The sequence below is a fragment of the Saccopteryx leptura genome, chromosome 10, assembly GCF_036850995.1.
Source record: "Saccopteryx leptura isolate mSacLep1 chromosome 10, mSacLep1_pri_phased_curated, whole genome shotgun sequence".
Lineage (NCBI taxonomy): Eukaryota > Metazoa > Chordata > Mammalia > Chiroptera > Emballonuridae > Saccopteryx > Saccopteryx leptura.
This window is the reverse complement of record NC_089512.1, coordinates 77075930-77100659: the sequence shown is the minus strand read 5'-3', so window position 1 is coordinate 77100659 and position 24730 is coordinate 77075930. Positions and strand designations below refer to the sequence as shown.

Sequence of the window (24730 nt, the reverse complement as noted above, 5' to 3'; positions counted from 1 at the left end):
TGCGGGAGGGGAAGAGAGAGACAGAGAGGAAGGAGAGGGGGAGGGGTGGAGAAGCAGATGGACGCTTCTCCTGTGTGCCCTGGACGGGAATCGAACCCGGGACTTCTGCACACCAGGCCGATGCTCTACCACTTAGCCAACCAGCCAGGGCTATCTTTTTATTTTTAAACAAACGATAGCATATTCTGTGCATTGGGTTTTACAATAAAGAACGTAACTTGGGGCTTCTACCATGATAGCCTAAAGTGGCTTCTTTGTATTTCCCAGTTTTACACTATTCTGTTACATTGGTTTGCCATAATTTGATTAACTAGCCCTTTGGTGATGGATAGTTATTTTATTTCAGATCTTGGATATTACTAACTATACTGTCATGATTGACCTTAACCTTGCATGAACGTGTGCATGTCTGTATAATTAACAGTAGGTCAAAGGAGTGCCCTTTGTAAAGATTGCTTTAGTCTCTCAGTACATGTAAATGAAAGTGCTCATTTGAATACAAATGATGTTTGCAAATGTAGTATATCAAGAATACATCTATACAATTTTAATTTATATTTCTCATTATTAGTGAGGTACAGGAATTTCACCTACATTAAGGGACCATTTGTATTTCTTTTTTTAAATTTACAGTCATATCCTTTGCTTTTTTTTTTTTTTTTTTTTTTTTTTTTACAGAGACAGAGTCAGAGAGAGGGACAGATAGGGACAGACAGACAGGAATGGAGAGAGATGAGAAGCATCAATTATCAGTTTTTTGTTGTGACACCTTAGTTGCTTACTGATTGCTTTCTTATATGTGCCTTGATCGTGGGGCTACAGCAGAGTGAGTGACCCCTTGCTCAAGCCAGCGACCTTGGGTCCAAGCTGGGGAGCTCTGCTCAAACCAGATGAGCCCACACTCAAGCTGGTGACCTCAGGGTCTCGATCCTGGATCCTCCGCATCCCAGTCTGATGCTCTATCCACTGCTCCACCACCTAGTCAGGCCCTTTACCCATTTTTATGTAGTGGTTTGGGTTGATCGATTTCTAGTCTCTTAATATATTAGAGAACTTTTTCTTTTGTGGTATGAATTACAAATGTTTTTGCTGATTTTTGTTTGATGTTCTTGATGGTGTTTTCTGCAATCAGAAAATTAAATATTTCTTTAATGTTGTCAGTGTTTATTGTCTTTAGGGGTTTTGGTGTTCTTTTTTAGTTTTGTTTTGTTTTTTTGGTGGTTGTTGTTGTTTTTTACATAATGTGTAAAAATGTTTTCCCTGCTCCAAATTTTTCCTCAAATGTTTTTGTTACCCTACTGGAGGAGTCCATTTGTCTGTACACATCAAAGCCCAATAAGACACAAATAGAAGTTTGTAACAAGAAAGTAAAGATTGTTAAGGAGATAACACCATGCCTGGAGCCATAGGTATATCATGCTCAAGACCTGGCTCCCCAGTGGCTGCCAGGGGGTGGATATATAGGGGAATAATCATTAATCATGATGACTAATAAAGTTAGATTGGTAGCCTCTGCTGATTGGTTGGTGCTAGAGAAGGAGGTGATTGATCCTTGAATTTGGTTCTGATGTCAGTCATAGAGTTCTGTCTAGTTTCACAAGGATTTGTTCTGTGGGGTTGTTTTGTTTTCCTGTTTCAGAGCTAAAACACCACTGGAGCCAAGATGTTCTGTTTAGATTTATTGAAAACTCTCTATAGTCATTAGATCTAAGACCTTGTTTTTAAAAATATTGGATGCTGATCAGAACCTCATTGTCCTGAGGGCTTAATGATTAAGCAAGGGAGAGGGAGGTGGGTGAGCCAGGGTGCTGGGTGAGGCCAGTTTGAGTCAAAGAAAAAAAATTAAAAGGCCAGATTAGAGGGGAAAGAATGGTTTCTGCATAGATACACTTTCTGTACTTTTTATTTATTTTAAATGCTTAAATCTTAGATTAACTTGGAATTTATTTCAGAGAAGGATCATCTACTTTTGAACCTTTGTGTAGTGTTAAGTAATGGATTTGGTTTGTTTAGTGAGTTCCTTCTGATGGATATCCACATTATTGCCAGTTCTTTCATATTATAAAGAAAAGACTAGATGGTAAATATTTTATGTTTCATTGTCTCTTCTCAGCTATTCATGAAAGCAGCCATAGGTTATATTTAAGTGAATGGATGTGTTTATGTTTCAGTAAAACTTGATGTACAGTGCAGGTGACGGGCCTGATACGGCCTCCATGCCATAGTTTTCAAACCCCTGTTTTAGAACATTGAGTTAGTTTCATAATTCTGGAATTGACCTTTTATTTTGTCTGTCATTTACTATATGAAGGCAAGTTTTCTAGCTTCTGAGCCTCAGTTTCTTTATATGTAAAATGAGGAAGCTAGTACATATTTGACATGAATTGTTGAAAAGACCAAGAAGATAAAATGTACAAGTTTTCATCGCAGTGCTGGGCACATAGTTTTCTTTAGGAGGATGATGCATCATTCTTGTCATTTTATTGATGTCCCTCAGTCATTTACCGTAGTCATTTACACCCATTGGGACGAGGGTGTCGAGAAACTCATCATTCATTATATTTTAATGCAATAATTTTGATTACTGATTTTTTCTTTTGCTTTAGATGCCGATATGACATTGTACAACACTGTTATTGATACTGTCTTTAATTTTTTTTTAAATATTTTGTCTATCATTGATTGCATTCATTTTAAACTTTAAATTACTGCATTAAAATATTATTTGTTTCAATAACTGAATTTTTGGTGAATGCCTCACCCTAGTCCTATTCTTTTTGAACATTATTCGTTTATTGAGTACTCTTTGTGTGAACAACCCAGGCCAGTCTCTGACGTCATGGAGCTGATGTTCTCATGGACCACAGATAGGGAGAGAAGTGGCCAAGGTTAGGGGAACAGAGTGGTCCTGTGGTGTTGTGTTGGGTAGGTTAGTGGAGTCTGCTGGGATAGGTTAAATGAAAGGAATTGTTGCTGGTCTTTTGTTATGCTACTTCTGCTAAATCTCTCCAGTCTTCATTCTAGATCCCCTTTATTGGCAGTTACATACACTATAAGTTTATTGCAACAGAGAAAAGTACAAATTAAGCTATAAGCTATTCACAGTGTGACAGGGAGGCACAGAATCCATCATGTTGTTTTGGCTTTACCTCATAAATGTGGCGCTTTATGTCTAGACATTTCTCCAGAGAGTGTTTAATAGTTAATACATTTGGAACATACATTCCTCCTTTTATAGTTGTCTCGGAGGGTGTTAATCATCCTGTCTGCACCCTCTGAAGTGCTTTCCAGCCCCACACCCCTCCACACCAGGCCCACAGCTGTTGAATGAGTGCCTCATATAACTGGTTCTAAGTTTTTGTTCTTTCCCCTCAGCCCTTATGTAAGTAGGTTGGTATACAGACAATCATTTCTTCCAAACACCAAAGTCCTCAGTTTTGTCTCTGGGATGTTTCCCTGTTTCCTACTTGTGACTAGAATTTCTCATGAGCTGGAGCAATTTCTATTTGACAACATGTTGTGGTCATGATAGTGCAGAGATAGGGAGCAATGGTGTGGAAAAGGCCTTCTGTCCAGAGCCAGGAACTCCCAGCCTCTGTGCTCAGTCTGGTTTCCCTTGCTGGGGTTCAGCTTTGACCTTTGAGAATAAAGCATGGTCCCTCAGCCAGTCTCCCCTGCATGAACGCTTGTGCTGAGGCTCTGCTCAGAGGCAGAAGGCTGGTGAGAGGCAGCTGTTCCCATTAAGTCTTTTGGGGATTCTTATCCCGTGGCCCTAGTGTTACCAAAAGTAAGACTTGACATCAAGAGTCTTGAGAGCATGTTCGCTCTCCTTTTGTCTAAATGAGATCTTTAAACCCTTATCCAAGATTATTCCTTTTCTACAGGGAAAAAGGGTCAGAAGAAAGAGAGGAGGGAAATGGGCTCGTGAGATGTTATCCCTATATATTCCATCCAGCATGCATTCCTGATTTTTATCTTCATAATTTGACATTTTCGTCTTAGTGATGAATGTAGAAGGAATTGAGTAACTTAGTGTTTGTTGGTCTTTTCAAACCAACATTCTGATTATATCTCATATTTTTTTGTTGCAAATAGCAGAAAGCTTACTCGCGCTACTTTAAATACAAATATCTTTAAAATTGAAAAGTCTACAGATAAAATTTAAATTTTAGGAATGGTTTGATCAGGCCCTACCTCCATTTTTTTATTATTATTATTATTATTATTATTATTATTTTTACTTTTCAGCTTTAGCCTCCAGCTGATTCCCTTTTGGTTTCTCTTCAGTCCACTTTCTTTCTCTTCTTCATTTACCTAAAGGAAGGTAGTTCTTCCTTTAGGCTCTGAACAAAGGTACTTGGGCTTGCTCTGTATGTAATCATTTATTTAATCCTCACCACATCCCTGTGGTTATTTTTAGAAATGTGTTCAGTAGGGCTGAATGTTTGTTACACTATTAATAAATGTTTTCCGTGGCTATTTGATACTTCCAAATATTGTAAGAGATGTTTTATAGAATTTAGAACTCTTCAGAATTTTAGAGATGATATGATACAATCTTATAATTTGTGTGCAAAGAAATTAAATCATTGTAAATTGACCACTGCCTCATTCAGCTCCACTTTACAGAGCTGGAACTGGAATGAAACAAGCGAGTTTGAGACATGCTGTCAACACTTGGTCTTCTGTACCCTTGGCAGGCATTGCTAATTAATCTTGTCCTTGTGGATAGGTAATCATACAGTATTTAACACTAACATGTTAGTTAAAGGTTATTCACATCGTTGAACTAGAATTCAGGTTTCTAGTCTTCTTACCTGGTGTTTGTTACACTAAGCCACATAACCTTTTCAGTCTTTGGGTGCTAGTTTAAGTTTCATGGGACAGTCAGAATTCTGAAAGAATAGATCTTTGTCATATGGAGAATCTTGACTGCTTGAAGACAGATTTGACTTGAAGTTTGAAAACTTTAGGTCTGCAACAAACTTACTGATTTTATAAACACTTCATATATTTGGCATTGAACAACAAGAATTGTGACTTTTTATTTACATAGAGCTCAAATGCTTTTGGTAACTAATTTCATGTAATATGCACAAAAAGCAAAAATAAAGTTGGCCCAACATTAAATAATATTAGACTTTGAGTGAATAAACCATTTTAATTAGTAGTAGAAATTTTGATTGCATATTTGGATGTGGTAGATTAAACTTGAGAGATATAACTTTAATCCCAGATACAGACAACTTTGTCTTTGAGGGACCTTTATTTTTTATTTTTTAATTTTTATTTATTTTATTTTTTACAGAGACAGAGAGTGAGTCAGAGAGAGGGATAGACAGGGACAGACAGACAGGAACGGAGAGAGATGAGAAGCATCAATCATTAGTTTTTCATTGCGCATTGCAACACCTAGTTGTTCATTGATTGCTTTCTCATATGTGCCTTGACCGCGGGCCTTCAACAGACCGAGTAACCCCTTGCTCAAGCCAACGACCTTGGGTTCAAGTTGGTGGGCTTTTCCTCAAACCAGATGAGCCCGCACTCAAGCTGGCAACCTCGGGTTCTCGAACCCGGGTCCTCTGCATCCCAGTCTGACGCTCTATCCACTGCGCCACTGCCTGGTCAGGCTGAGGGACCTTTATGATGCTCTAGTCTGTGAACTGCATGCATGCTCATGGTGCATGCTTTCCTTCTATAACCTCACTTGCTTATGCAGACATCATCAATCAATCAGGGTACGTGTCTGTGGCTCTGAACTCCACGGTAGTTATCTCTTCTTCATTTTCAGTCTTTGTAATACTCCCATTTTTTAGAATGATAAAATGATATTCAGCATCAGGATTAGAATCTGGCAATCCCAATTTGAAGTTCTGTGCTGTTTCACATTTGACCTGACATTAGTTTTAACATTCAGTCCTAAAATAACGAGCCTGGGAAATGAAACAAATGATAGTTACCTATTAAAAAAGTGAATAAAGTAGTTCCAATTTCTGGTTGTATTGTGTGATACATTTTGGTACCATGATTAGTTATTGATTGTTAACTTAAAACACACCACTGATGGCCCTGGCCGGTTGGCTCAGCGGTAGAGCATCGGCCTGGCGTGCAGAAGTCCGGGGTTCGATTCCCGGCCAGGGCACACAGGAGAAGCGCCCATGTGCTTCTCCACCCCTCCCCCTCTCCTTCCTCTCTGTCTCTCTCTTCCCCTCCCACAGCGAGGCTCCATTGGAGCAAAGATGGCCCTGGCGCTGGGGATGACTCCTTGGCCTCTGCCCCAGGCGCTAGAATGGCTCTGGTCGCGACAGAGCAACGCCCGGAGGGGCAGAGCATCGCCCCCTGGTGGGCGTGCCGGGTGGATCCCGGTCAGGCGCATGCGGGAGTCTGTCTGTCTTTCCCCGTTTCCAGCTTCAGAAAAATAAAAAAAACACACACCACTGATGTGAAATGGGGGAATTAAGTTTTTATGCCTAAAAATTAAAAATAAAACTTTTCAGCGGGCGCCTTGAGCTCTGTGTACTGAAGACCAGCAACAACGAGTACCAAAGGCGGGGCCTCACGGACCTCGGCTTCCCCAAAGTAAGAGGATGTCCCGTTTCTCCGGAGAGGAACGGGCAACACTGCAAGCGATGCTGAGACAGTTATTCCAGAGTGTGAAGGAGAAAATCACTGGTGCTCCCTCCCTAGAATGCGCCCAGGAGATCCTCTTACATCTGGAGGAAACTGATGAAAATTTTCACAAGTAAAATTGGTTTTGATGTATTAAGCAAACAAACCAGCTGATCGAGAAAAGTAAAAATGTAGTTGGATAAAAAAAATAAATAAAAAAAAACTTTTCAAACTGTTTTATTACTTGGAAGATAAATTTATTTTCTTAACGGACTTAAAAATGGGAATATTCCTATCAACAGCATTGAACAACTTTATAATTATATATAAATAAAAAGAAAATAGTAGAGATCAGCAATATGAATGCTTTTTTAGCACTTTTACTTTTCAGATATGCAAAAATTGATGCACAGAAGATAATTAAGTTACCAGGAGTAGAGAATGCAGAAGAATCATAAGCTAAATCCCATAAAGCTTTTTAATTAAAACATGAAATAGTTTAGAGATGTGTTTTTGACTTGGGAGAAAAAGCATTAATTATATTATTAAGTAACAAAGTAAAGACACACATTTTTGGACTGTTGCTGTTGGTTAAAAGTAGACAACAGGATACAGAGTAATAACCCTGGATCTGTAATACTTTTCAATATAAGTTCCTCGAGGGAGGCATTAATAGGCATATTTGACTAGAAACAGCACATAACATGTATATTAGTTTTGTTTTTAATTAGAGTCAGACAGAATTCATTATTTTTAATGGCTTTTTATTAGTGAATAGAAACCATTATTTAAATGTATTATGGTAAAATAAATTCAAGGTATATGTTTATTTTCTGCAAAGAACCTCTTATGTATTTAAAGAAACCATTGTTTCGAACACAAATCATAGGTAGATATTTTAAATTCCTTGCTTTTAAGGAAAAGTGTGATTTATATTCCTCCAAGTAATCCTTTTTTTTCTCATGTTAGTATTAATAGTAAACTTTATTAAAGTGAGACAGTTAAATTGTAGAGAATTTGTTTGCTAACCAGTTTATGTGTGTTTATATTTGGACTTCTCAAGTAATATCGCTGGAGGTAGTAGACAAAATGAAATGTTTCTCTCAGGTTTTTATTTTACTTTTCTTTGAAAGGAAGAACTAGTTTGGTTCAAAATGTATGCACGCCAACCATGGCCTCTGGTTTAAATCTGCCTTCAAGAAACATGGACAATCAGGTAGGTGGGCTCAGGCGGGGCCCAGCTTTACAGGATTTGCCATGATTTGCACTTGGGGAATTCTTTCTGCCTTCCACAGGCCAGTTAGAATTCATCTCCAGTCGTGTGATTTATTCACCCTACTGTAGAGATTCGTCTTTCTGTTGCTGGTCTACTGAATTGAAGCATCTCAAAGTAAGAAAAATATGTGGCTTGTTAATGGCACACACAGAAGTTAGAAGGGGGTTCTTTTAATGTACAAATGAGCCGTACATTAAGGTAACAACGTTGTTCCTTAACTAATTTTTTATTTATTTATTCATTTTAGAGAGAAGAGGGAGAGACAGAGAGAGAGAGAGAGAGAGAGAGAGAGAGAGAGAGGAGAGACAGAGAGAGAGAAGGGGGGGAGGAGCTGGAAGCATCAACTCCCATATGTGCCTGGACCAGGCAAGCCCAGGGTTTCGACCGGCGACCTCAGCATTTCCAGGTCGATGCTTTATCCACTGCGCCACCACAGGTCAGGCCAACTGTAATTTTTAAAGGTGAATTTCTTCCACTTTATAGGGTTTTTACATAACCTTAACTAAATGACTATCAGCCATAAGCTTGCTGTGTTCCTCTCTTTTCCTTTAGCCTTGCTTTGTGCAAATTCTTTTCATGCAGAGAGGAGAGGACAACAATCCCAGCATCACCTATAAATCATTGCCTATCTCCTTCATCTCTCAGGCCTTAGATCTGCCCCTAAGGATTTTCACAGTGAATCCAGTAAAATCTGGATATTAACATATAACTCATTTAACAAAACTTAGATTTTATTTGGTTTCTGTGCAGTTTCATAACTATATCTTAGTTGTGTTTCAGAGTAACTACCAAAATGACCATATATACACAAGGATCATGAGGAAACAAACAATGTTGTTTGACCATTAGCTGAACTTCAAACTCCATGAAGAGCTCAGGTAGAAGGGGGTTCTTTTAATGTACAAATGAGCCATACATTAAGGTAACAATGAGTTTTCCCACCAATTTCCATGTTTCGTTCCACCTGTCTAGAACACCGCATTGCCTTTTTTGTCATGACTCCTTAGTCTTCTTTGGTCTGTAACAGTTTTTCAGTCTTTCCTTGCTTTTCATGACATTGGCATTTTTGAGGAGTATCGGCCAAGTATTCTCCAGAATGTTTCTCAGTTTGGATTTGTCTGATGTTTCCCTTGATTAGACCAGGCTTACAGATATTTAGAAGAAATCGCACAGACATCATGTGCCCCTCTTATCACTTTTTACCAGATGTGCCCAAAAATCCATGTCACAAGTGATATTAACGCTTCCTACTCGGCTAAGGTGGCGTTTATTTACAAGAGCTCTCTGCCAGAAGCTGCTTTGTCCTGGCTCTCTCTTCTTTGAAAGCTGGTCACTAAATCTAGCTGGTGCAGGGATTAAGTCCCTCTCACAGAAGTGTCATTGGATTCTTGTCCTCGGCCCAAGTGGGAAGCACCAGGGCCTAGTAAACTTTGCTGTACTTCAGGGAATGAGTCCCTTCAAGTGTCACCTTCTCTCTAAATCCTGTCCTCATGGAGGTCCCTCTTCTCTCTTTGTATGCCTCAGACCGCCTGCCGACACCTGCCTTGGCCCTTGGTTGGACTATGTATCTGTTTCTTCCATCACATAGTCAGGTTCTCCAGAGCTTGCTGCTTGTTTTATAACACAGTAACAATGGCGATTATCATAGCAGCCACCACTTACTGAGTTTTATTGTTTGGCAGTGTTATAATTACGGTACTTTACATGGATTTTCTCATAAAATCTTCACAGCCACCCTTGTTTGGACACCATTAATTTCCCTCATTGTACAGATGAGAAAACTGAGCTGCAGGCAGCTTTTGTTGCCCAGGGGAACTGGGACAGCCATTTCTCCGCAGTGTGACTGTTAATCAATATTTAAATAAACACAATGATGAATTGAGTAACAAGACTAATTTTTCTCCTTGATTGATCTTCTTTGATTAGGGAACTTTGTTAAAACAAAAAAAGAATAAGAGAGCTTACAAAATAATCATGTTTCGCAAAAAGGCATTGAAAGCAAAGTTCTAGCACATTTCTTTCTTTTAAAAAGGACAGTCACCTTTGGTGGGCTTGTTACATCACCACACAGATTCCTGTTTACAACTCATTTTACTTTTCACCGTTCAGACAAATTTAATGTGTTAATAAATAGGGAAAGAAATATTTATATTTAAATTAGACATTTTGATTGTTGAGATGAAAGGAGTGAGGAAGAGTTATAATAAGTTAGAAGATACATGTATAATATTAAAACCAAGAGAATACACAGAAAATATGCTCTAGTATCACTAGAGAACAAAATGATGCAACTCTTTAATCTTGTCTTGTAATTCATGTATTTGTGTCAAAAACAAACAAAACAAACCCCAAAAGAAACTATATATGGCCCTGTGATAGGCTGGAATAAAGTTGAACAAGATGGAGAGGGAAACTGTTCTCATGGAGTAAACACCTAGTGGTGAGGACAATCAGTAAGAGATAAATAATAAGTTACAGTAGTAATAAGCTGTCCAGAGGAAACCAAGGACATACTACAGGGTGGTGCTGCAGAAGACTCCTTGATGAGGATATATTTACACTGAGATCAAGCCTTGAGCCAGGGGCTTCAGGTGCATTTGTTGAATTCATTCAAAAGAAAATATTTCTTGGCCCTGGCCGGTTGGCTCAGCGGTAGAGCGTCGGCCTAGCGTTCGGAGGACCCGGGTTCGATTCCCTGCCAGGGCACACAGGAGAAGCGCCCATTTGCTTCTCCACCCCTCCACCGCGCCTTCCTCTCTGTCTCTCTCTTCCCCTCCTGCAGCCAAGGCTCCATTGGAGCAAAGATGGCCCGGGCGCTGGGGATGGCTCTGTGGCCTCTGCCCCAGGCACTAGAGTGGCTCTGGTCGCAACATGGCGACGCCCTGGTGGGCAGAGCATCGCCCCCTGGTGGGCAGAGCGTCGCCCCTGGTGGGCGTGCCGGGTGGATCCCAGTCGGGCACATGCGGGAGTCTGGCTACTGTCTCTCCCTGTTTCCAGCTTCAGAAAAATGAAAAAAAAAAATATATATATATATATTTCTCAAGAGAAACTCAATCTGAACGTTAGATAATTTTGGTACTGATATGTTGGCAGTATGTCTCTATCAAGATCTCATTCCTATAAGATTCTCAACATGGGAAATTCCTCTTAGCAGTCCAGACTGCCCTGTGCTTTCTACCCTGTCCTCACTCCTCCCCTTGTGAGCACATAGCCTTGTATGTTAGGTTGCCATGCCATGTCAGAGTGGGAGTTGTTCCAAATAGGTCCAGTTGCCAAAAAGCGAATTTCCTGCTCATTCAAGCAAGACTCCTAAGGAGAAACTAAAGTGTGAATGACTTTTTTTCTTATTTTAGATGGGTAATGTCATACCTGAGAGAGGAAGTCTTCTTGATGATTCATCTTTTTTTTCCCCCCTCAAAAGACCCAAGTTTCAGTTAGCCATAGTCTTTATTTAATGTCATCTTTTTAACTTGAAAGCATTTTTTTTCAGAGTTTTGAAAAACAAAGCATTCAGTACTGGTAGACTTGGGCAACTGCAAATGATTAATGATATAATTCTCAGTCCTTTATGAAGTGTCTCAGTACCGAAGAGATTTATACAGTATGGGATAGCAATGGAGCTTCGACGTGAGAATAGGTAATCAATACTCACACTCTTGGAAAAAGGGTTCTATATCCTCAACTAATGACATTGGGGTTTGTGCAAGGCAAGAGTGTCTGGAGCATGAAGCACTCCAAAGAAGAATTAATTTAAAATCTGAAGTGGAAGATCAGCTTCAATTAAAATGGCACTTGAATGTATATTGGTTGGAAGTATGAAAGCAAGCATGTAGTCGGCTTAAATCTTCAGATTGTACCAGTGAATTAATGAATCCCACTGGTCTGAACCCCAGTTAGATAGAGAGAATGCTAAATTCTATTTTCCATGTGCAGCAGGTTATGAGAAGTAGTATGAACATCAAGCACTTTTCAGAGATTGTAGAGTATCTTTTTTATCAGAGTGTTCATTATCAGGTGTCTGTGTTTTTACAGATGTCTGGCTTGTATTCTTTTTGGGGTCTCACATACCAGGCACTTTTTTCTACTGAGTATAATTTTATTGTAATAGTGAGTTTCCAAAAAGCATTACACCACACACACACACACACACACACACACACACACACACACACAATATTAAACTATCAGTTTCCATATTTTGAACATGTCAGCCCAATTGTTGCTAACCAAAATTTACATTTTGGCCAGCCATCAAATATATCAACAGTCACTTAATTCAGCTTCTCAGTGAACTTTTTTGGGCACCTGGAAGAGAATTTAAAGAGTGATCAGGATATTTGGAGCCACTCAATAGGTCCTATTTCTTCTCCTTTTCATTCTTCAAATATATTGTTGCAACATGAAAATAAAGTTTGTCTAGAATACATGCAAATGCACTGCTCCTTTATGACTCATCATGGTCCTCAGGGACTTTGGCCAAAAATCAAAACAACATGAGTGGAAAGACTTTGTTCCAAATTTAGCTGGAGTCCTACAGTGAAGATGATGGTGCATGTTTTCTAGAAAATGTTATGGCAGTTGTAAAAGATTTTGAGAATTACTCCGAGGTTGCTAAATCTTTGTCAATCATTGAACATATTTTTTTTCTGATGGCATCTTCTGTATTACTATTGGATGAAGATTGGGGAAAATGATCCAGGTATAGAATGAGGCTGAGTTATTTGCCAGAGAAACAATACCGAATCATTTTTAGGGAGCTGTCAGTTCTTGCTGCCTGAAGCTTCCATTACCATAACCCAAAAGACCTTCTGTGTACCTCTTTTCATGGTACTGTTGTTTATATCAGCTCTGAGCTCAATCAGATTTAGGAAGGTAGGGAAGTCCATGGGAAATAAGTATGTGGTGGTGAGTTACGCATAGGTTTGAGCTCTTACTTAGTGGTAGGGAGGCGCTTAGCATTAGGTATTTTTGTCTTCTATCTTACAAGCTTTGGTATAATGCAAGGTGCAGAACTATGGGTTGTTGGATGGGTTGGTTTCCTAAAGTCACTTTGGCCATTATTCTCTTCTGTCTGATATGTGAAGAAATGTAAGGCTAAAAATCCTAAGAGCACATGAGTGCGTGTTTGTATGTATACACACACACTACACTTCATTGAGTGGGTAACCTGAGTGCTCTATAAAAATTGTGAAGGTTAGACTTACCTTCATGTCAACTCTCAAAAAGAGTTTTAATCTTAATCTTTCCAATAAAGGATTTTTTTCAATCAGGTACTTCTGCTTTGTCATGTGAAGAAAGTTAAAGGTTGGATGCAGAAAAATTTCAGAACTAGTAATAACTTAAGAGACATTGCTCCCAGAATAAATCATTTCCAAATAAGGCAGAGAAGCACTTACAGTGTGCTTCCTGCCCAGACTGCTGCCCATTAGGACTGTGCCTTATAGCTGTAGTCTCTTCCTTTGTTTCCGTGGCATCTGTCCCCAAAAAGTCTTTATTTATATAAGGGCTAAGTCCAATCTGAAGGTAACTTTATCTTTCCGTCTCCTATGACAGAGAGGGGTCCACAACAGGTGAGTGCCTCAATTCACGTGTGTACAAATTCTGGCCCAATTTTGAAATCTTCCACAGTTAACCAAAGGAAAACCCTGTCTCACTGCTTGCATTATTTGTGATGACGCTCATCCAGTGTTGTGTTGCTCTCATTTTTAATGCTTTCCTTTTCTGGTTTACCGATTCCTAGGAACTACAAAGGAAGTTGTGTTTTTTTAAGTGTTTTTGGTGCTTAAATGCTTTGCTAATTTTAGGAAACAGTGAAAATTTTAAGAAATGTGAATAACTCTGACAGACCTTCTTCTCAAATCTTTTAATCTGGTTACTGATAAATTCAGCAAATGTTTGATTACAAATTAAGTAGCCAACTATCTTAAGTAACGTATCTTTTCTTAAATCTTCCTGTCCTATCAGCAAATGGCTTGGCTTCATCGTTCCCTTGCACTGACAGTTTGGGGTTGGGGCATGTAGGAGAATGTACTGTGGCAGACACAGGACTTGACTTCCTACATCTTATTTGTTCCATCTCTGACCCTTAAGCCCTGAGAATTGAATATTGTTTTCTTTCCACAGGTGCCTATGGGCCTGAGCACTGGGTGACATCCAGTGTCAGCTGTGGGGGCCATCACCAGTCTCCTATAGACATTGTGGACCAGCGTGCTCGTGTTGGTGAAGAGTACCAGGAGCTGCAACTGGATGGCTTCGACAGTGAGTCTTCTAACAAGACCTGGATGAAGAACACAGGGAAAACAGGTAGACTATTCCTTTTATACCTGTCCACAACACCATGAAATGTTTCTGAATGTGCCAGGTATCTACCTGACCCATCACTCACTCTCCCATGGACTCGGCAGAGCTATAGAGAATGGGCAGCTGAGTGAGAGCCTTGCAGTCAGCCCGGAGCTGGAGAAACAACCTGTTCCTTGACAAGCTGTGTGATTTTGGGCAAATATCTCAAACACTCTGTGCCTCATATTTTTTAAAAAATATAATAAAATTGTGTAAGTTTTAAATGAATCAATATACATAAAGTACATAGAATGGACTTTCAATAATTAGTTGTGTTTAATACAGTGGTCACTGGCCACATGTGGCTATTTAAATTCTTATTAATTAAAATTAAATAAGATTACAATTCACTCCCTCAGTTTTACTAGCCACATGTAGCCTCCCCCACCCCTTTTTGCTGGGTTGTCCACTTGCAGTATTTGAAAGCGGAGAAGGTACACATTCAGATCTTTGTGAGGTTTTCTTCTGGGCAGGTCATTTCACTTCATTTTTTTCAGGTGTATTGAAATGTAATTGACATGTAACATTATGCCTTTTTATTTTGTTGGTTATTTCTTTTGCTGTGAAGAGCTTTTCAGTTTCATGTAGTCCCACTTGTTTACTTTTTTGCTTTTGTTGCATGTGTTTTTGGTGTCATCTAATTACCAAATTGCCAAGACCAGCATCAAGAAACTTTATGCTTTATTTTTCCTGAATTTTGCGATTTAAAGGTTTAATCAATTTCTCCCTTTTTCTTCTAACAATATTTTAAAATTATAATTAACATTTTAAATTATATTAGTTTTGGGCATACAGCATAGTTTTTAGACATTTATATAATTTACAAAGTGATACCCCCAATAAGTCAAGTACCCCCTTGCAGAGGCGGATTTAACTTCTGAAGGGACCCGCAAAACCCCAACTTTACACTTTTTTCTAGTGACACCAAGTTTGGTTTCATATGTGCAATTTTAACATTAATAGTACATAATATTTTTTATTTATTTAAAAATATGGTTAACATGTATTTTTATTTTCCCTGTCTCTCTCTCTCTCTTTTTTTTTTTTTTTTGTATTTTTCCGAAGCTGGAAACGGGGAGAGACAGTCAGACAGACTCCCGCATGCGCGCGACCAGGATCCACCCGGCACGCCCACCAGGGGGCGATGCTCTGCCCACCAGGGGGCAATGCTCTGCCCCTCCAGGGCGTCGCTCTGTTGTGACCAGAGCCACTCTAGCACCTGGGGCAGAGGCCAAGGAGCCATCCCCAGCGCCCGGGCCATCTTTGCTCCAATGGAGCCTCGCTGCGGGAGGGGAAGAGAGAGACAGAGAGGAAGGAGAGGGGGAGGGGTGGAGAAGCACATGGGCGCTTCTCCTGTGTGCCCTGGCTGGGAATCGAACCCGGGACCCCTGCACGCCAGGCCGACGCTCTACCACTGAGCCAACCGGACAGGGCCTCTCTCTCTTCTTTTAAGGGGCCCAATATTCTCTTCTGTGCTCGGGGCCTCATCCGACCTTCATCCGCCTCTGCCCCCTTGGCACCGTACACAGTTATCACAGTATTATTGACTGTATTTTTTTGCTGAATTTTACTTACCTGTGACTGTTTTATAACTACCAATTTGTACTTCTTAATTCCTTCATCTTTTTTTACCTAGCCCCCCAACCCTAAGGCTTTACACTGATCTATTTCAAGTTATGTGATATTTGTTATTGGTCTAGACAGGGGTCCTCTTTCATTCTTTGCATGTGAATATTTCAGTTTTTCATATCATTTATTGACAGCACTATTTTTTCTTTATTCTTGGCTCCCCTGTCAAATATTAGTTGACTGTGTGCACATAGGTTTACTTCTGGGCTCTAGATTCTGTCCTACTGGTCTCTGTGTCTCTTTCTATGCAAGTACTAGACTGTTTGATTACTGTAGCTTTGTAGTATAATTTGAAATCAGAAAGTATAATATTCCAGTTTTGTTCTGATTTTTGTCAGGATTGTTTTGGCTATTTGAGATCGTTTGTACTTCTATAGGAATTTTAGTACTGTTTTTACTATTTCTGAAATGAAAACTGTCATTAGGATTTTGATACGGATTGCATTGACTTGGTATTTCCCCTTGAATCGTATTGTACTAGCCACCATTCAAGTGCTCAGTAGACATGGCTAGCAGCTACCATATTGGACAGCACAGAGAGAGAACATTCTATCATTGCAGAAAGTTTTACTAGACATGCTGTACAAATGCACAAATTGAAATAAATTCTTCCTTTAGATTTTGCTTTGTTAACATTAGTATATTAGATGCAGATGACCAATGTCTCATCCCTTTGTGGATCAGACAAGAATTTGATTATCCTGCTTTCTTTTATCCACCTCTGTGAATTTGGCTTTGGGGATCTGTGAATATGAAACATCACATTCTCACCATTCATAATGCAAAGAGCTGCCTCTCTGTTACTCACTATTGTACAACTATTAGTTATAGATTGAAGTAGTAGAGAATGCTTTGCTGTGCCCCAGTGTCTGAAAATGGACATTGGGATGTCATGATACATTGCTGCTCAGTATTTCCTGGGCTTCTATTAGTGCTTAAGATATTTTTTATATTTCATTTTCTTATGTCTGAACTCTTATAACCCTAACTCATTCCAGTAAGTATCTCCCCCCTGCCCTACCCCCCTTGCCCCCCCCCCCCATGATCCTTTTGTTCTTAGTAATTTCTTTAGGAGCCTTGGCTGCCTGAAGCCCTCATGCTGAGCTAAAATGTCTTCACCAGCAGCCCTTTGGACCCATTCATTTTGTGGGTCACAGAGTTGCCTTTTCTTTTCTTTTCTTTTTTTTTTTTTTTGTATTTTTCCGAAGTCAGAAACGGGAGGCAGTCAGACAGACTCCGGCATGCACCCGACCGGGATCCACCCCGTATGCCCACCAGGGGGCGATGCTCTGCCCATCCGGGGCGTCGCTCTGCGGCAATCAGAGCCACTCCAGCGTCTGAGGCAGAGGCCACAGAGCCATCCCCAGCACCCGGCCAACTTTGCTCCAATGGAGCCCTGGCTGCAGGAGGGGAAGAGAGAGACAGAGAGGAAGGAAAGGGAGAGGGGTGGAGAAGCAGATGGGCGCTTCTCCTGTGTGCCCTGGCCGGGAATCAAACCTGGGACTCCTGCACGCCAGGCCAATGCTCTACCACTGAGCCAACTGGCCAGGGCCTGAGTTGCCTTTTCTTTTAAACTAACTGGCTGCACGTGCCACTTTCAGGATCTATTTTTCTTCTCCAAAGCAGCACTTGTCTGAGATTATGCAGGGTTGATTGCTTTGGGCTGGCTTGATTTGTTCACAGAATTGTTTCTCACTCACTCACCACAGTGATTCCTGGCTCTAGGCTCTTTTTCATAATGTCCCCATAAACCATTCTTATTTGCGCTTTTAGAGCAGGTTACCAATGAATACACATAAATGGGCAGAGCATTTATGTGTCCTGTCCTTGATTCACCCATTTGAGTAGCTGTGTAGCAGAAACTTGTACTATTTTGTTATTTGTGCATAATTTTCAACACCCCTCCACTCTCCCAATGGGGATGTGTACTTACTGTTGCAATTCAGAATTTCTCTACTGGTGTTCCTGCTTTGTATATCAAATAGTGTCCTTTGGAGTACTGTACTGTGAAGGGAGTGTTACGCCTCAGACTACCTGACTGTGATGGACCACAGCCTTACCACACAGGGTGTAATCGGATCTTGGAGCTGAGTGCTACCTCGGTGCCACATCCCAGAAGCCTGCCAAAGGCAATTCACCGAACTCTCTGATACGGTTTTCCACTTGACTTGCAATGCTTGACAGCCTTCTGCAAAGATAACATTTCCCTGACAGCTTTCAGCTTGGTATCGCCAATGACAGGTTTCAGACGAGTATAGGGTTCACTCAATGCAAGTTGATTCATGACCTTGGTCTTCCAGAAGCTGATTATCAGTCTGTCACTCTGCTGACTTCCCAGAGTGATCCACAACTTGTTGCATATCTATGAGAGCTTGGTCTTGATTTTAGACACAGCTTTCCAAATATGAACGGTCTCAGAAAATTTCTAAAGAAGTGCAGCTTTGACACATAGAAAAAAATTTTTTTGGCTTCTGAAACTGTCCTTACTATTGTAAAATGCATAACACCATACTAGATAGGCCAAGAGCCTGACCTGTGGTGGCGCAGTGGATAAAGCGTTGCCCTGGAAATGCTGAGGTTGCCGGTTCGAAACCCTGGGCTTGCCTGGTCAAGGCACATATGGGAGTTGATGCTTCCTGCTCCTCCCCCTTCTCTCTCTCTGTCTCTCTCTCTCTTCTCTCTCTTTCTCTCCCTCTCTCTCTCCTTTCTAAAATGAATAAATAAAATAAAATAAATAGATAGGCCAAGATCTCATAAATAATCTAAAATGATTTTGTAGGAGTGTGTTGTTTTTTTTTAAGTGGCAACCATTTATAGGCAATTTTAAAGAAGTACGTGGAATTGTTTTTCCAGAAAGATTTCAGTATATGGTGGTTTAGAAACTTGGGTACAGAAATCAACCTGTGTTGTTCTTTGTATATGTTTGGTAAGTACAAACCTAGAAACTTCTCTGATTTTGTAATCTTTAAAGTGCCAAGTGAGTTCATAAATTTTCCAATGTTTTAGAGAAATGAAGATTCAGTTGCCTTGTCTATTATGCATGGATCACATCAATTCAATTGAATAACAACAGTTTGTGTCCAGTGCAAGGTGCTGTGTACAAATTAAAAGTCAGGTTGATAATATACACAGGGAATAGTATTGACAAGCAACCTGAAAATATCAGTCTAAAAAACATATTTATTATTGTTCTATAGTTTTGTGAGATGTTTCTATTTGGAAAAACTAGAAAAAGGGGACAAGGGCCTCTGTGTTATTTTTTAACTGCATGTGAATCTACAATTACCAGAAAAATTAAAAGTTTAACAAAACCTCATGTCATAAGCCACGGGATCTGTCTTTGTTACAGTCATTTATTCTATATCTAATTTGCATGCCTAGATGAAGAAAAAAACTTTAATCATTGATTTTTTTTTAAGCAACACAGTTTTCTTCTCCAGAAGTCTTTCTTGAAGCTTGTACTTTTAGAAAGTATATTCAGGAAGGGATATTTGGTTTTTTTCTGATGGAAATTTATAGGCCACTTATCTGTAGAATAGAGTGTCTTTTGGATATTAAAATATGAATATAGAAAGTTAATATTTAAAGCAGCTTAGTACACATAGACAGTAACTTTCCCATAAAACAGCTTTAGTGCTCATATCTGTCTTAACCCCCTGAGAGTGCTATATATCCAATCCAGCATAATCAATAGAGCAAGCAACTTCTCAAAAGTTGTCTAAAATATCTTTACAAGACAGACAGCACAGATAGCATCTCTCTGTTTCTTCCTGAGGGGCCATGACTGTCTATTGTGCCAGTTCTCATTCGATCTCATCCAAAGTTCTTTCCCCTTCTTTCATTTTTGTAGAATGAAAAGATAATGCATTCATCAAGAACATTTTAAGATAATCTTGCTGTCTTTAGAATTAGCTTATAGCTAAATTATCAGAATTTAAGACTTAGATGGTGCTTCTGATATGTGTTAATAAGCCTTGGCCTCCTAAGTATTTTAAGCATTTGAGGGCTTTTGGGGGTTTTATTTTTACCACTTTTTCTTTTATTCCACACCAAAAGCAGATACTAAGTACATTTGTCATAATGTATGTTGTTACTTCCATTTTGCCATTTTATTTCTGTTTACTGTATATTTTTTCTTTGCCTGCATTCTCTATTATTAGACAAATATCATATACTACAGTGTCTGGCTTAGAAGGATTCAAGAAAAAGTTGTTTAAATTAGTAAAAGTAGATTGTGCCTTGGCCGAATAGTTCAGATGGTTAGAATGTCATCCCAATATGCCAAGGTTGCGGGTTCCATCCCAGGTCAGGGCACGTGAAAGTGTCAACCAATGAATACACATAAATGGGCAGAGCAGCAAATCTGTGTTTCTCTTTTTCTCCCTCTTTCCCCCCCCTCTCTAAAATCAATAAATTAAATTACTTAAAAAATAAAAATAGATCTGTGGTGGAGAAACTAGGTGAGGACCACATCCTTACTTAGTAAGTTGTGAGCACATGAAATTTAGACAAAGTTTAGGAGGCTACCACATTCACTTTATTTTTCCTGGCCCCTGGAACTTTTCTAGTACAATAGCATCCTAAGAACCCACAGATCTAAACTAAGGAAAGAACAATGTCATTGCTGGCTGGTATAAAGAGAATTATAAAATCTTAACAACTTCAGTTTCCACATGCTACTCCCTAATCGAGCACATGACCCCTGCCTGTTTAAAAGGAGCATTTGGCCCTGTGCCTTTACCCACCCACAGGGCAAGGCTCTTCCAAGGGCCAAGCAAATGTCTGATATGAAAAGAAATGCTGAGTTCTCTGAGTCCCTGCAGTTCAGCTCAAGCTTACAGGTTGCCTCTGTGCTGCCCTGTAGAATCAGTGCTGTTTTCTAAGGTTGGTGGGTAACTATTCAAGTCTGAGAGCGCCTGAAAGCCATTATGAGCACCTTACAGGGCTTACAGTGGCATCTCAATGAAGCTTTACTTTCTCCCAACTTGATGGATTTGAATATTTAGCCCTCACTCACGATGTGATTGATCAGTACTAGCATGGTTGCCTAAGGGTAATAACATAAATGGAAAAGCCTAGTCTTGAGGTTGGTAAGGAAGAGTCCAGGAAGTCTGGGTGCATGTGTTTGTCTTCTATCTTTCCAGCCGGGCTTTCTGTTCCTGTTCTGTCGATGGTCTAGATGTGTGTTTTTCCTGTAGCTCTCCAAACTGGCACTGTTCTGCATTTCCATCCTCTCGCCCCTCCTTGTATGTCACCTCGCTGACTTCCCCTCCTCTGTGTCCTGTCTCTGTCTCCTCTGCTACTTTATAGGTTTGGCCCCCTATTATCTCTTTTTCCTGTCTTCCTTCCTTACTGCTGGCCACGGATCAGAGCAGAGTTTTAATAGTGTTTTTATTTTTTGTATTTATGGACTTGAGGTTTTGATGTTAATTGTGGAAACTTGAGTATGACCTCATTTCAGTAAAACCTCTCTATCCCTCATGCACTGGTGGCAGCACCTGGACCGGTGAAATGCACAGTGGGTCCTCAATCACATCTTCTTGCAGTTTCCAAATATGCTTAATAATACCAAACTACTAAGTAATAGTTATTCTTTTGTTTCCCCACCCCAGCTCCATTGTGAGTGACCTCTGATGGCTAGGTGTAAATGTGGGCTCTGCAGTTGGGCAGTTGGGGTCCTCATTGCTGGGTCATGGTTTCTCTTTAGCTCTGAGTTATGTTTGTGTTACTAATGGAATGATCATTTTGCTCACAAAGAGGCTGCCAAGTTTTCTGTTTAAAAGCATAATATCAGTCAAGTGGAGAGATGTTTGGAAACACCAGGGTGTTTAGCACCATTTATATTATGTCTGCCTAATCCTTACTTTATAATACTCAGGACTATCTCTGGGTAGGTAGCTCAAGGTTGTCCATAAGAAAAATTGTAATTTAATTTAAAGATTTGTTCTTTTGGGATATGCTAAGTGTACCTTGGCTCTTTATTTTTCAAATTTTTCTATTTCAAATGTCCGAATTCTGAGGTTCCCTCATCCTATTACTGCTCAGCTTCCCTCAACACTGGAGTCGCGCTACGAGCCCTGTTTCAGGTTCTCTAAACTCACTTCCCTTCTTTCACCCAGGAGCCCGGGCCCTGCATTCACGTGATAGAAATTAGTTTCTGTGTAGACAGAAGTCTAATTTACCAATCAGATAATGAGAAGGCAAGTGCTATATTACACAGGTAAACTTACGTAAATTTTGAGGGTCGTTATTAAAGCCCATTTTTCTTTTCGGGAGCACAGACCCCTCTGCTAGATTGCCGTTTTTCCTGTCTTATGTAATTAAAGGGTCAGCTCATCCACCTTGTTCATCCGGCTGAGTAGAGCAGTGAGTTTACTGAGACCCAGGAGAACGCCGTGACTTGACGCCTCTCGGACATCGGAGCTGATTCCTGGAACGTGCCAGTTTCTCTAAACTAGATGATGTGGAACCTGCTCACTAGGCTGCTTCCCTCCCAGACCTCCCCACACAGGAGCCAGACAGACTTCTCTCAGTGTCTGAATCTGATCATGTCTGTCTGTCTTTTCCTTTTTTTTTCCTTGTTCTCTCTCTCTACCATATCAAGATGTCTTGTTTTGTTTTGTTTTTCCTTAGCCAGTTCTCTTTGGGATAAATATAGACTGCTGCTCACTGTCCCTGCCTCATTCTCTAATCAGTACTTTACTCTGTGGGCACTGTTCACGCCAGCTTTCCACTCACTTCCCTCACCACAGGGCCTTTGCGTGAAGCTCTTTTTCCTGCTGTTCTGCCTCTGTCAGCACTCCCCAGCACGCTCTTTCGGCGTTGCCCTCGGGTGGCTCCGTGGCCGTCCTCCTGGCTGGGCTTGCAGACACACCTGGCACCACCTGCCCCACTTGCAGGTTTGCTTCTGCTGCTGGTTGAGTGTGCAGGCCCACCCTTCCCACTGACCATGTATGTATCCATGAGGGCAAGAGCTTTGTCTGATTTTCTACCTTTGATTCCCCAGTAATTACTTGGTAAATATTTGATAATGAATGTCAGTGCTTACAAGGCAGTTTGTAGAAGGCTGGAACCTAGAGCTTATGTGTATTGACTTGCTGGCCAGAGTGTTTCCTTTTCACGAGGGACCCAAAGCGTCCCCCTGATGAGCACTGGAATTGCAGGTGGTCTGGGCTCCCACCGTGAAGATCCAGTAATGGTAGTCTTTTCCCATCTTACATTGCTACACATTGGCCTGCGGTGCTAGAGGTGTGCTATTAAGCAGCTCATTTCCTCTCATCAATTTTTATTTAAACTTTGACACCTGTTGCTGTTTACTTAGATTTTGTTGTGAACATTTGTTTACTCCAGCTTATCATAAACATGTGGAATTTAATTTGTGAACAGTTGGTAGGTGTCTTGGAAAGAATGCTACTGCTTTTCCATGACGTGACTCTACCTGCTCCTGCCCCTGTGCAAGCACTTTACCATGAAGGGGACCGGAGACACGGGGTCCTCTGAGAGCTGCAGCTTCTCTCCCTACAAGCAGTGCATAAAGTGCAATACTTCTGCTATTATCTCCGTATGAATTATTCTCAAGTCTTCCTACGTCAGCCCTTTTGTTCTCATAAGATTTGTGAGGTTGCTGTTCTATTATTTCAGTGTCGTAGAACTAATCCAGAGGCACCAAGGAGGACAGTCCCTTTCCCATAACTGGACATTGGTCAATCTAGATTCAGATTCAGACTCAGGATGTAGAATCCAGCGTGCGTGCTCTCTCTGTCCAGCACACACACGCTCAGAATTTCACTTTATATCAGAAGGTTTTAGACCCCAGAGTCCCAGGGTGACCACCGGCACAAATGTTGGTCTCTTGGTGAAGGAACCCGGATCTGAAGCCCCAGCTCCTTCCACGCCCTCCATCATGTTGCTTGGACGGAGTAGCAGTCCACCTTAGCGTCTTCACAGCCGGAGGGCCAGTTCTCGAGGCTGCTCCTGGCTGCCTTTCCTTCCTCCCCTCCTGCCCGCTGTTCTTCCATCTCCAGCTGTTGCTTGTTACCTTCCCAACTGTCACCTTATCCAAATTCAACTTAATGCTGTTGTTTTAAAGTTTTAAGTGTTGCTTTTAGTTGACTCGCTTTATTTTAAATAAACAAATTGGATTTAGAAGAGAACTTTTTATCAACACCATCGTGGAAAAGTTGTGCTATATAACATGGGTAGACTTGTGTAAAAAATGTCTGCAATATATGAAAACTAATCACATTTAACAACATTATCAAATTCTAGCATAATACTTTTTGAGGAAAAAAAGAATGATTATCAGGCTAGTGAGGAGGGCATTTAACACCAAATTGAGACTTTTTTTTCTTGATGTGACTAAAGGACAGGAATAACTGAGTAAAGGAAAATCATTTTTCTCTGTGTTTTACTGTCCTCAGAACATCTACTCAGCACTTAACATTTCCTCCCAAGTGTCTGAGCCACACCTGTGCTGGCTCAAACATTTTATTTTGTGGGAAAAACGGTGCTGCTTTAAAGTGTAATTCAGTCTGAAAATGGAGCATTCTGTCTGCTTGGTCACTCTCCTCTGCTGCACTGGAGCCCCATCCTTGTCTCGAGAGACCAGTCTGACAGAACAGCCATTGAGTGTGTACACGCTGCATTTCTGTCCCTGTGCCCAGTGCTTTCCACGCGTGATTTCCTTCAGGGGTGATTGATAGCCATGTAAGCACCATTTGAGCAGTGGTGGAAGCTGAGGCACAGAAAAATGGGGTGGCTTTCCCAGGGTCACACCACTGTTAAGTGACACAGTTGAATTCTAGCCCAGGCTTGTCCATCTCCTGAGCTCATGGTGCTTACTACATTGTGTTCTGAAGCAACCACCTTCGGTGCATG

General features: G+C 40.6%; 1 protein-coding gene across 5 annotated transcripts in view; it reads left to right on the top strand.

The window, feature by feature from the left end:
• The window catches only part of PTPRG (protein tyrosine phosphatase receptor type G), a 908944-nt gene that overhangs the window by 548456 nt on the left and 335758 nt on the right, over positions 1–24730 (top strand). For all 5 annotated transcript variants that reach the window (XM_066351766.1, XM_066351767.1, XM_066351768.1 and 2 more), the window contains one exon: positions 14009–14188. In XM_066351766.1, the coding sequence (XP_066207863.1) occupies positions 14009–14188 (180 nt within the window). The remainder of the gene's footprint in view (positions 1–14008; positions 14189–24730) is intronic.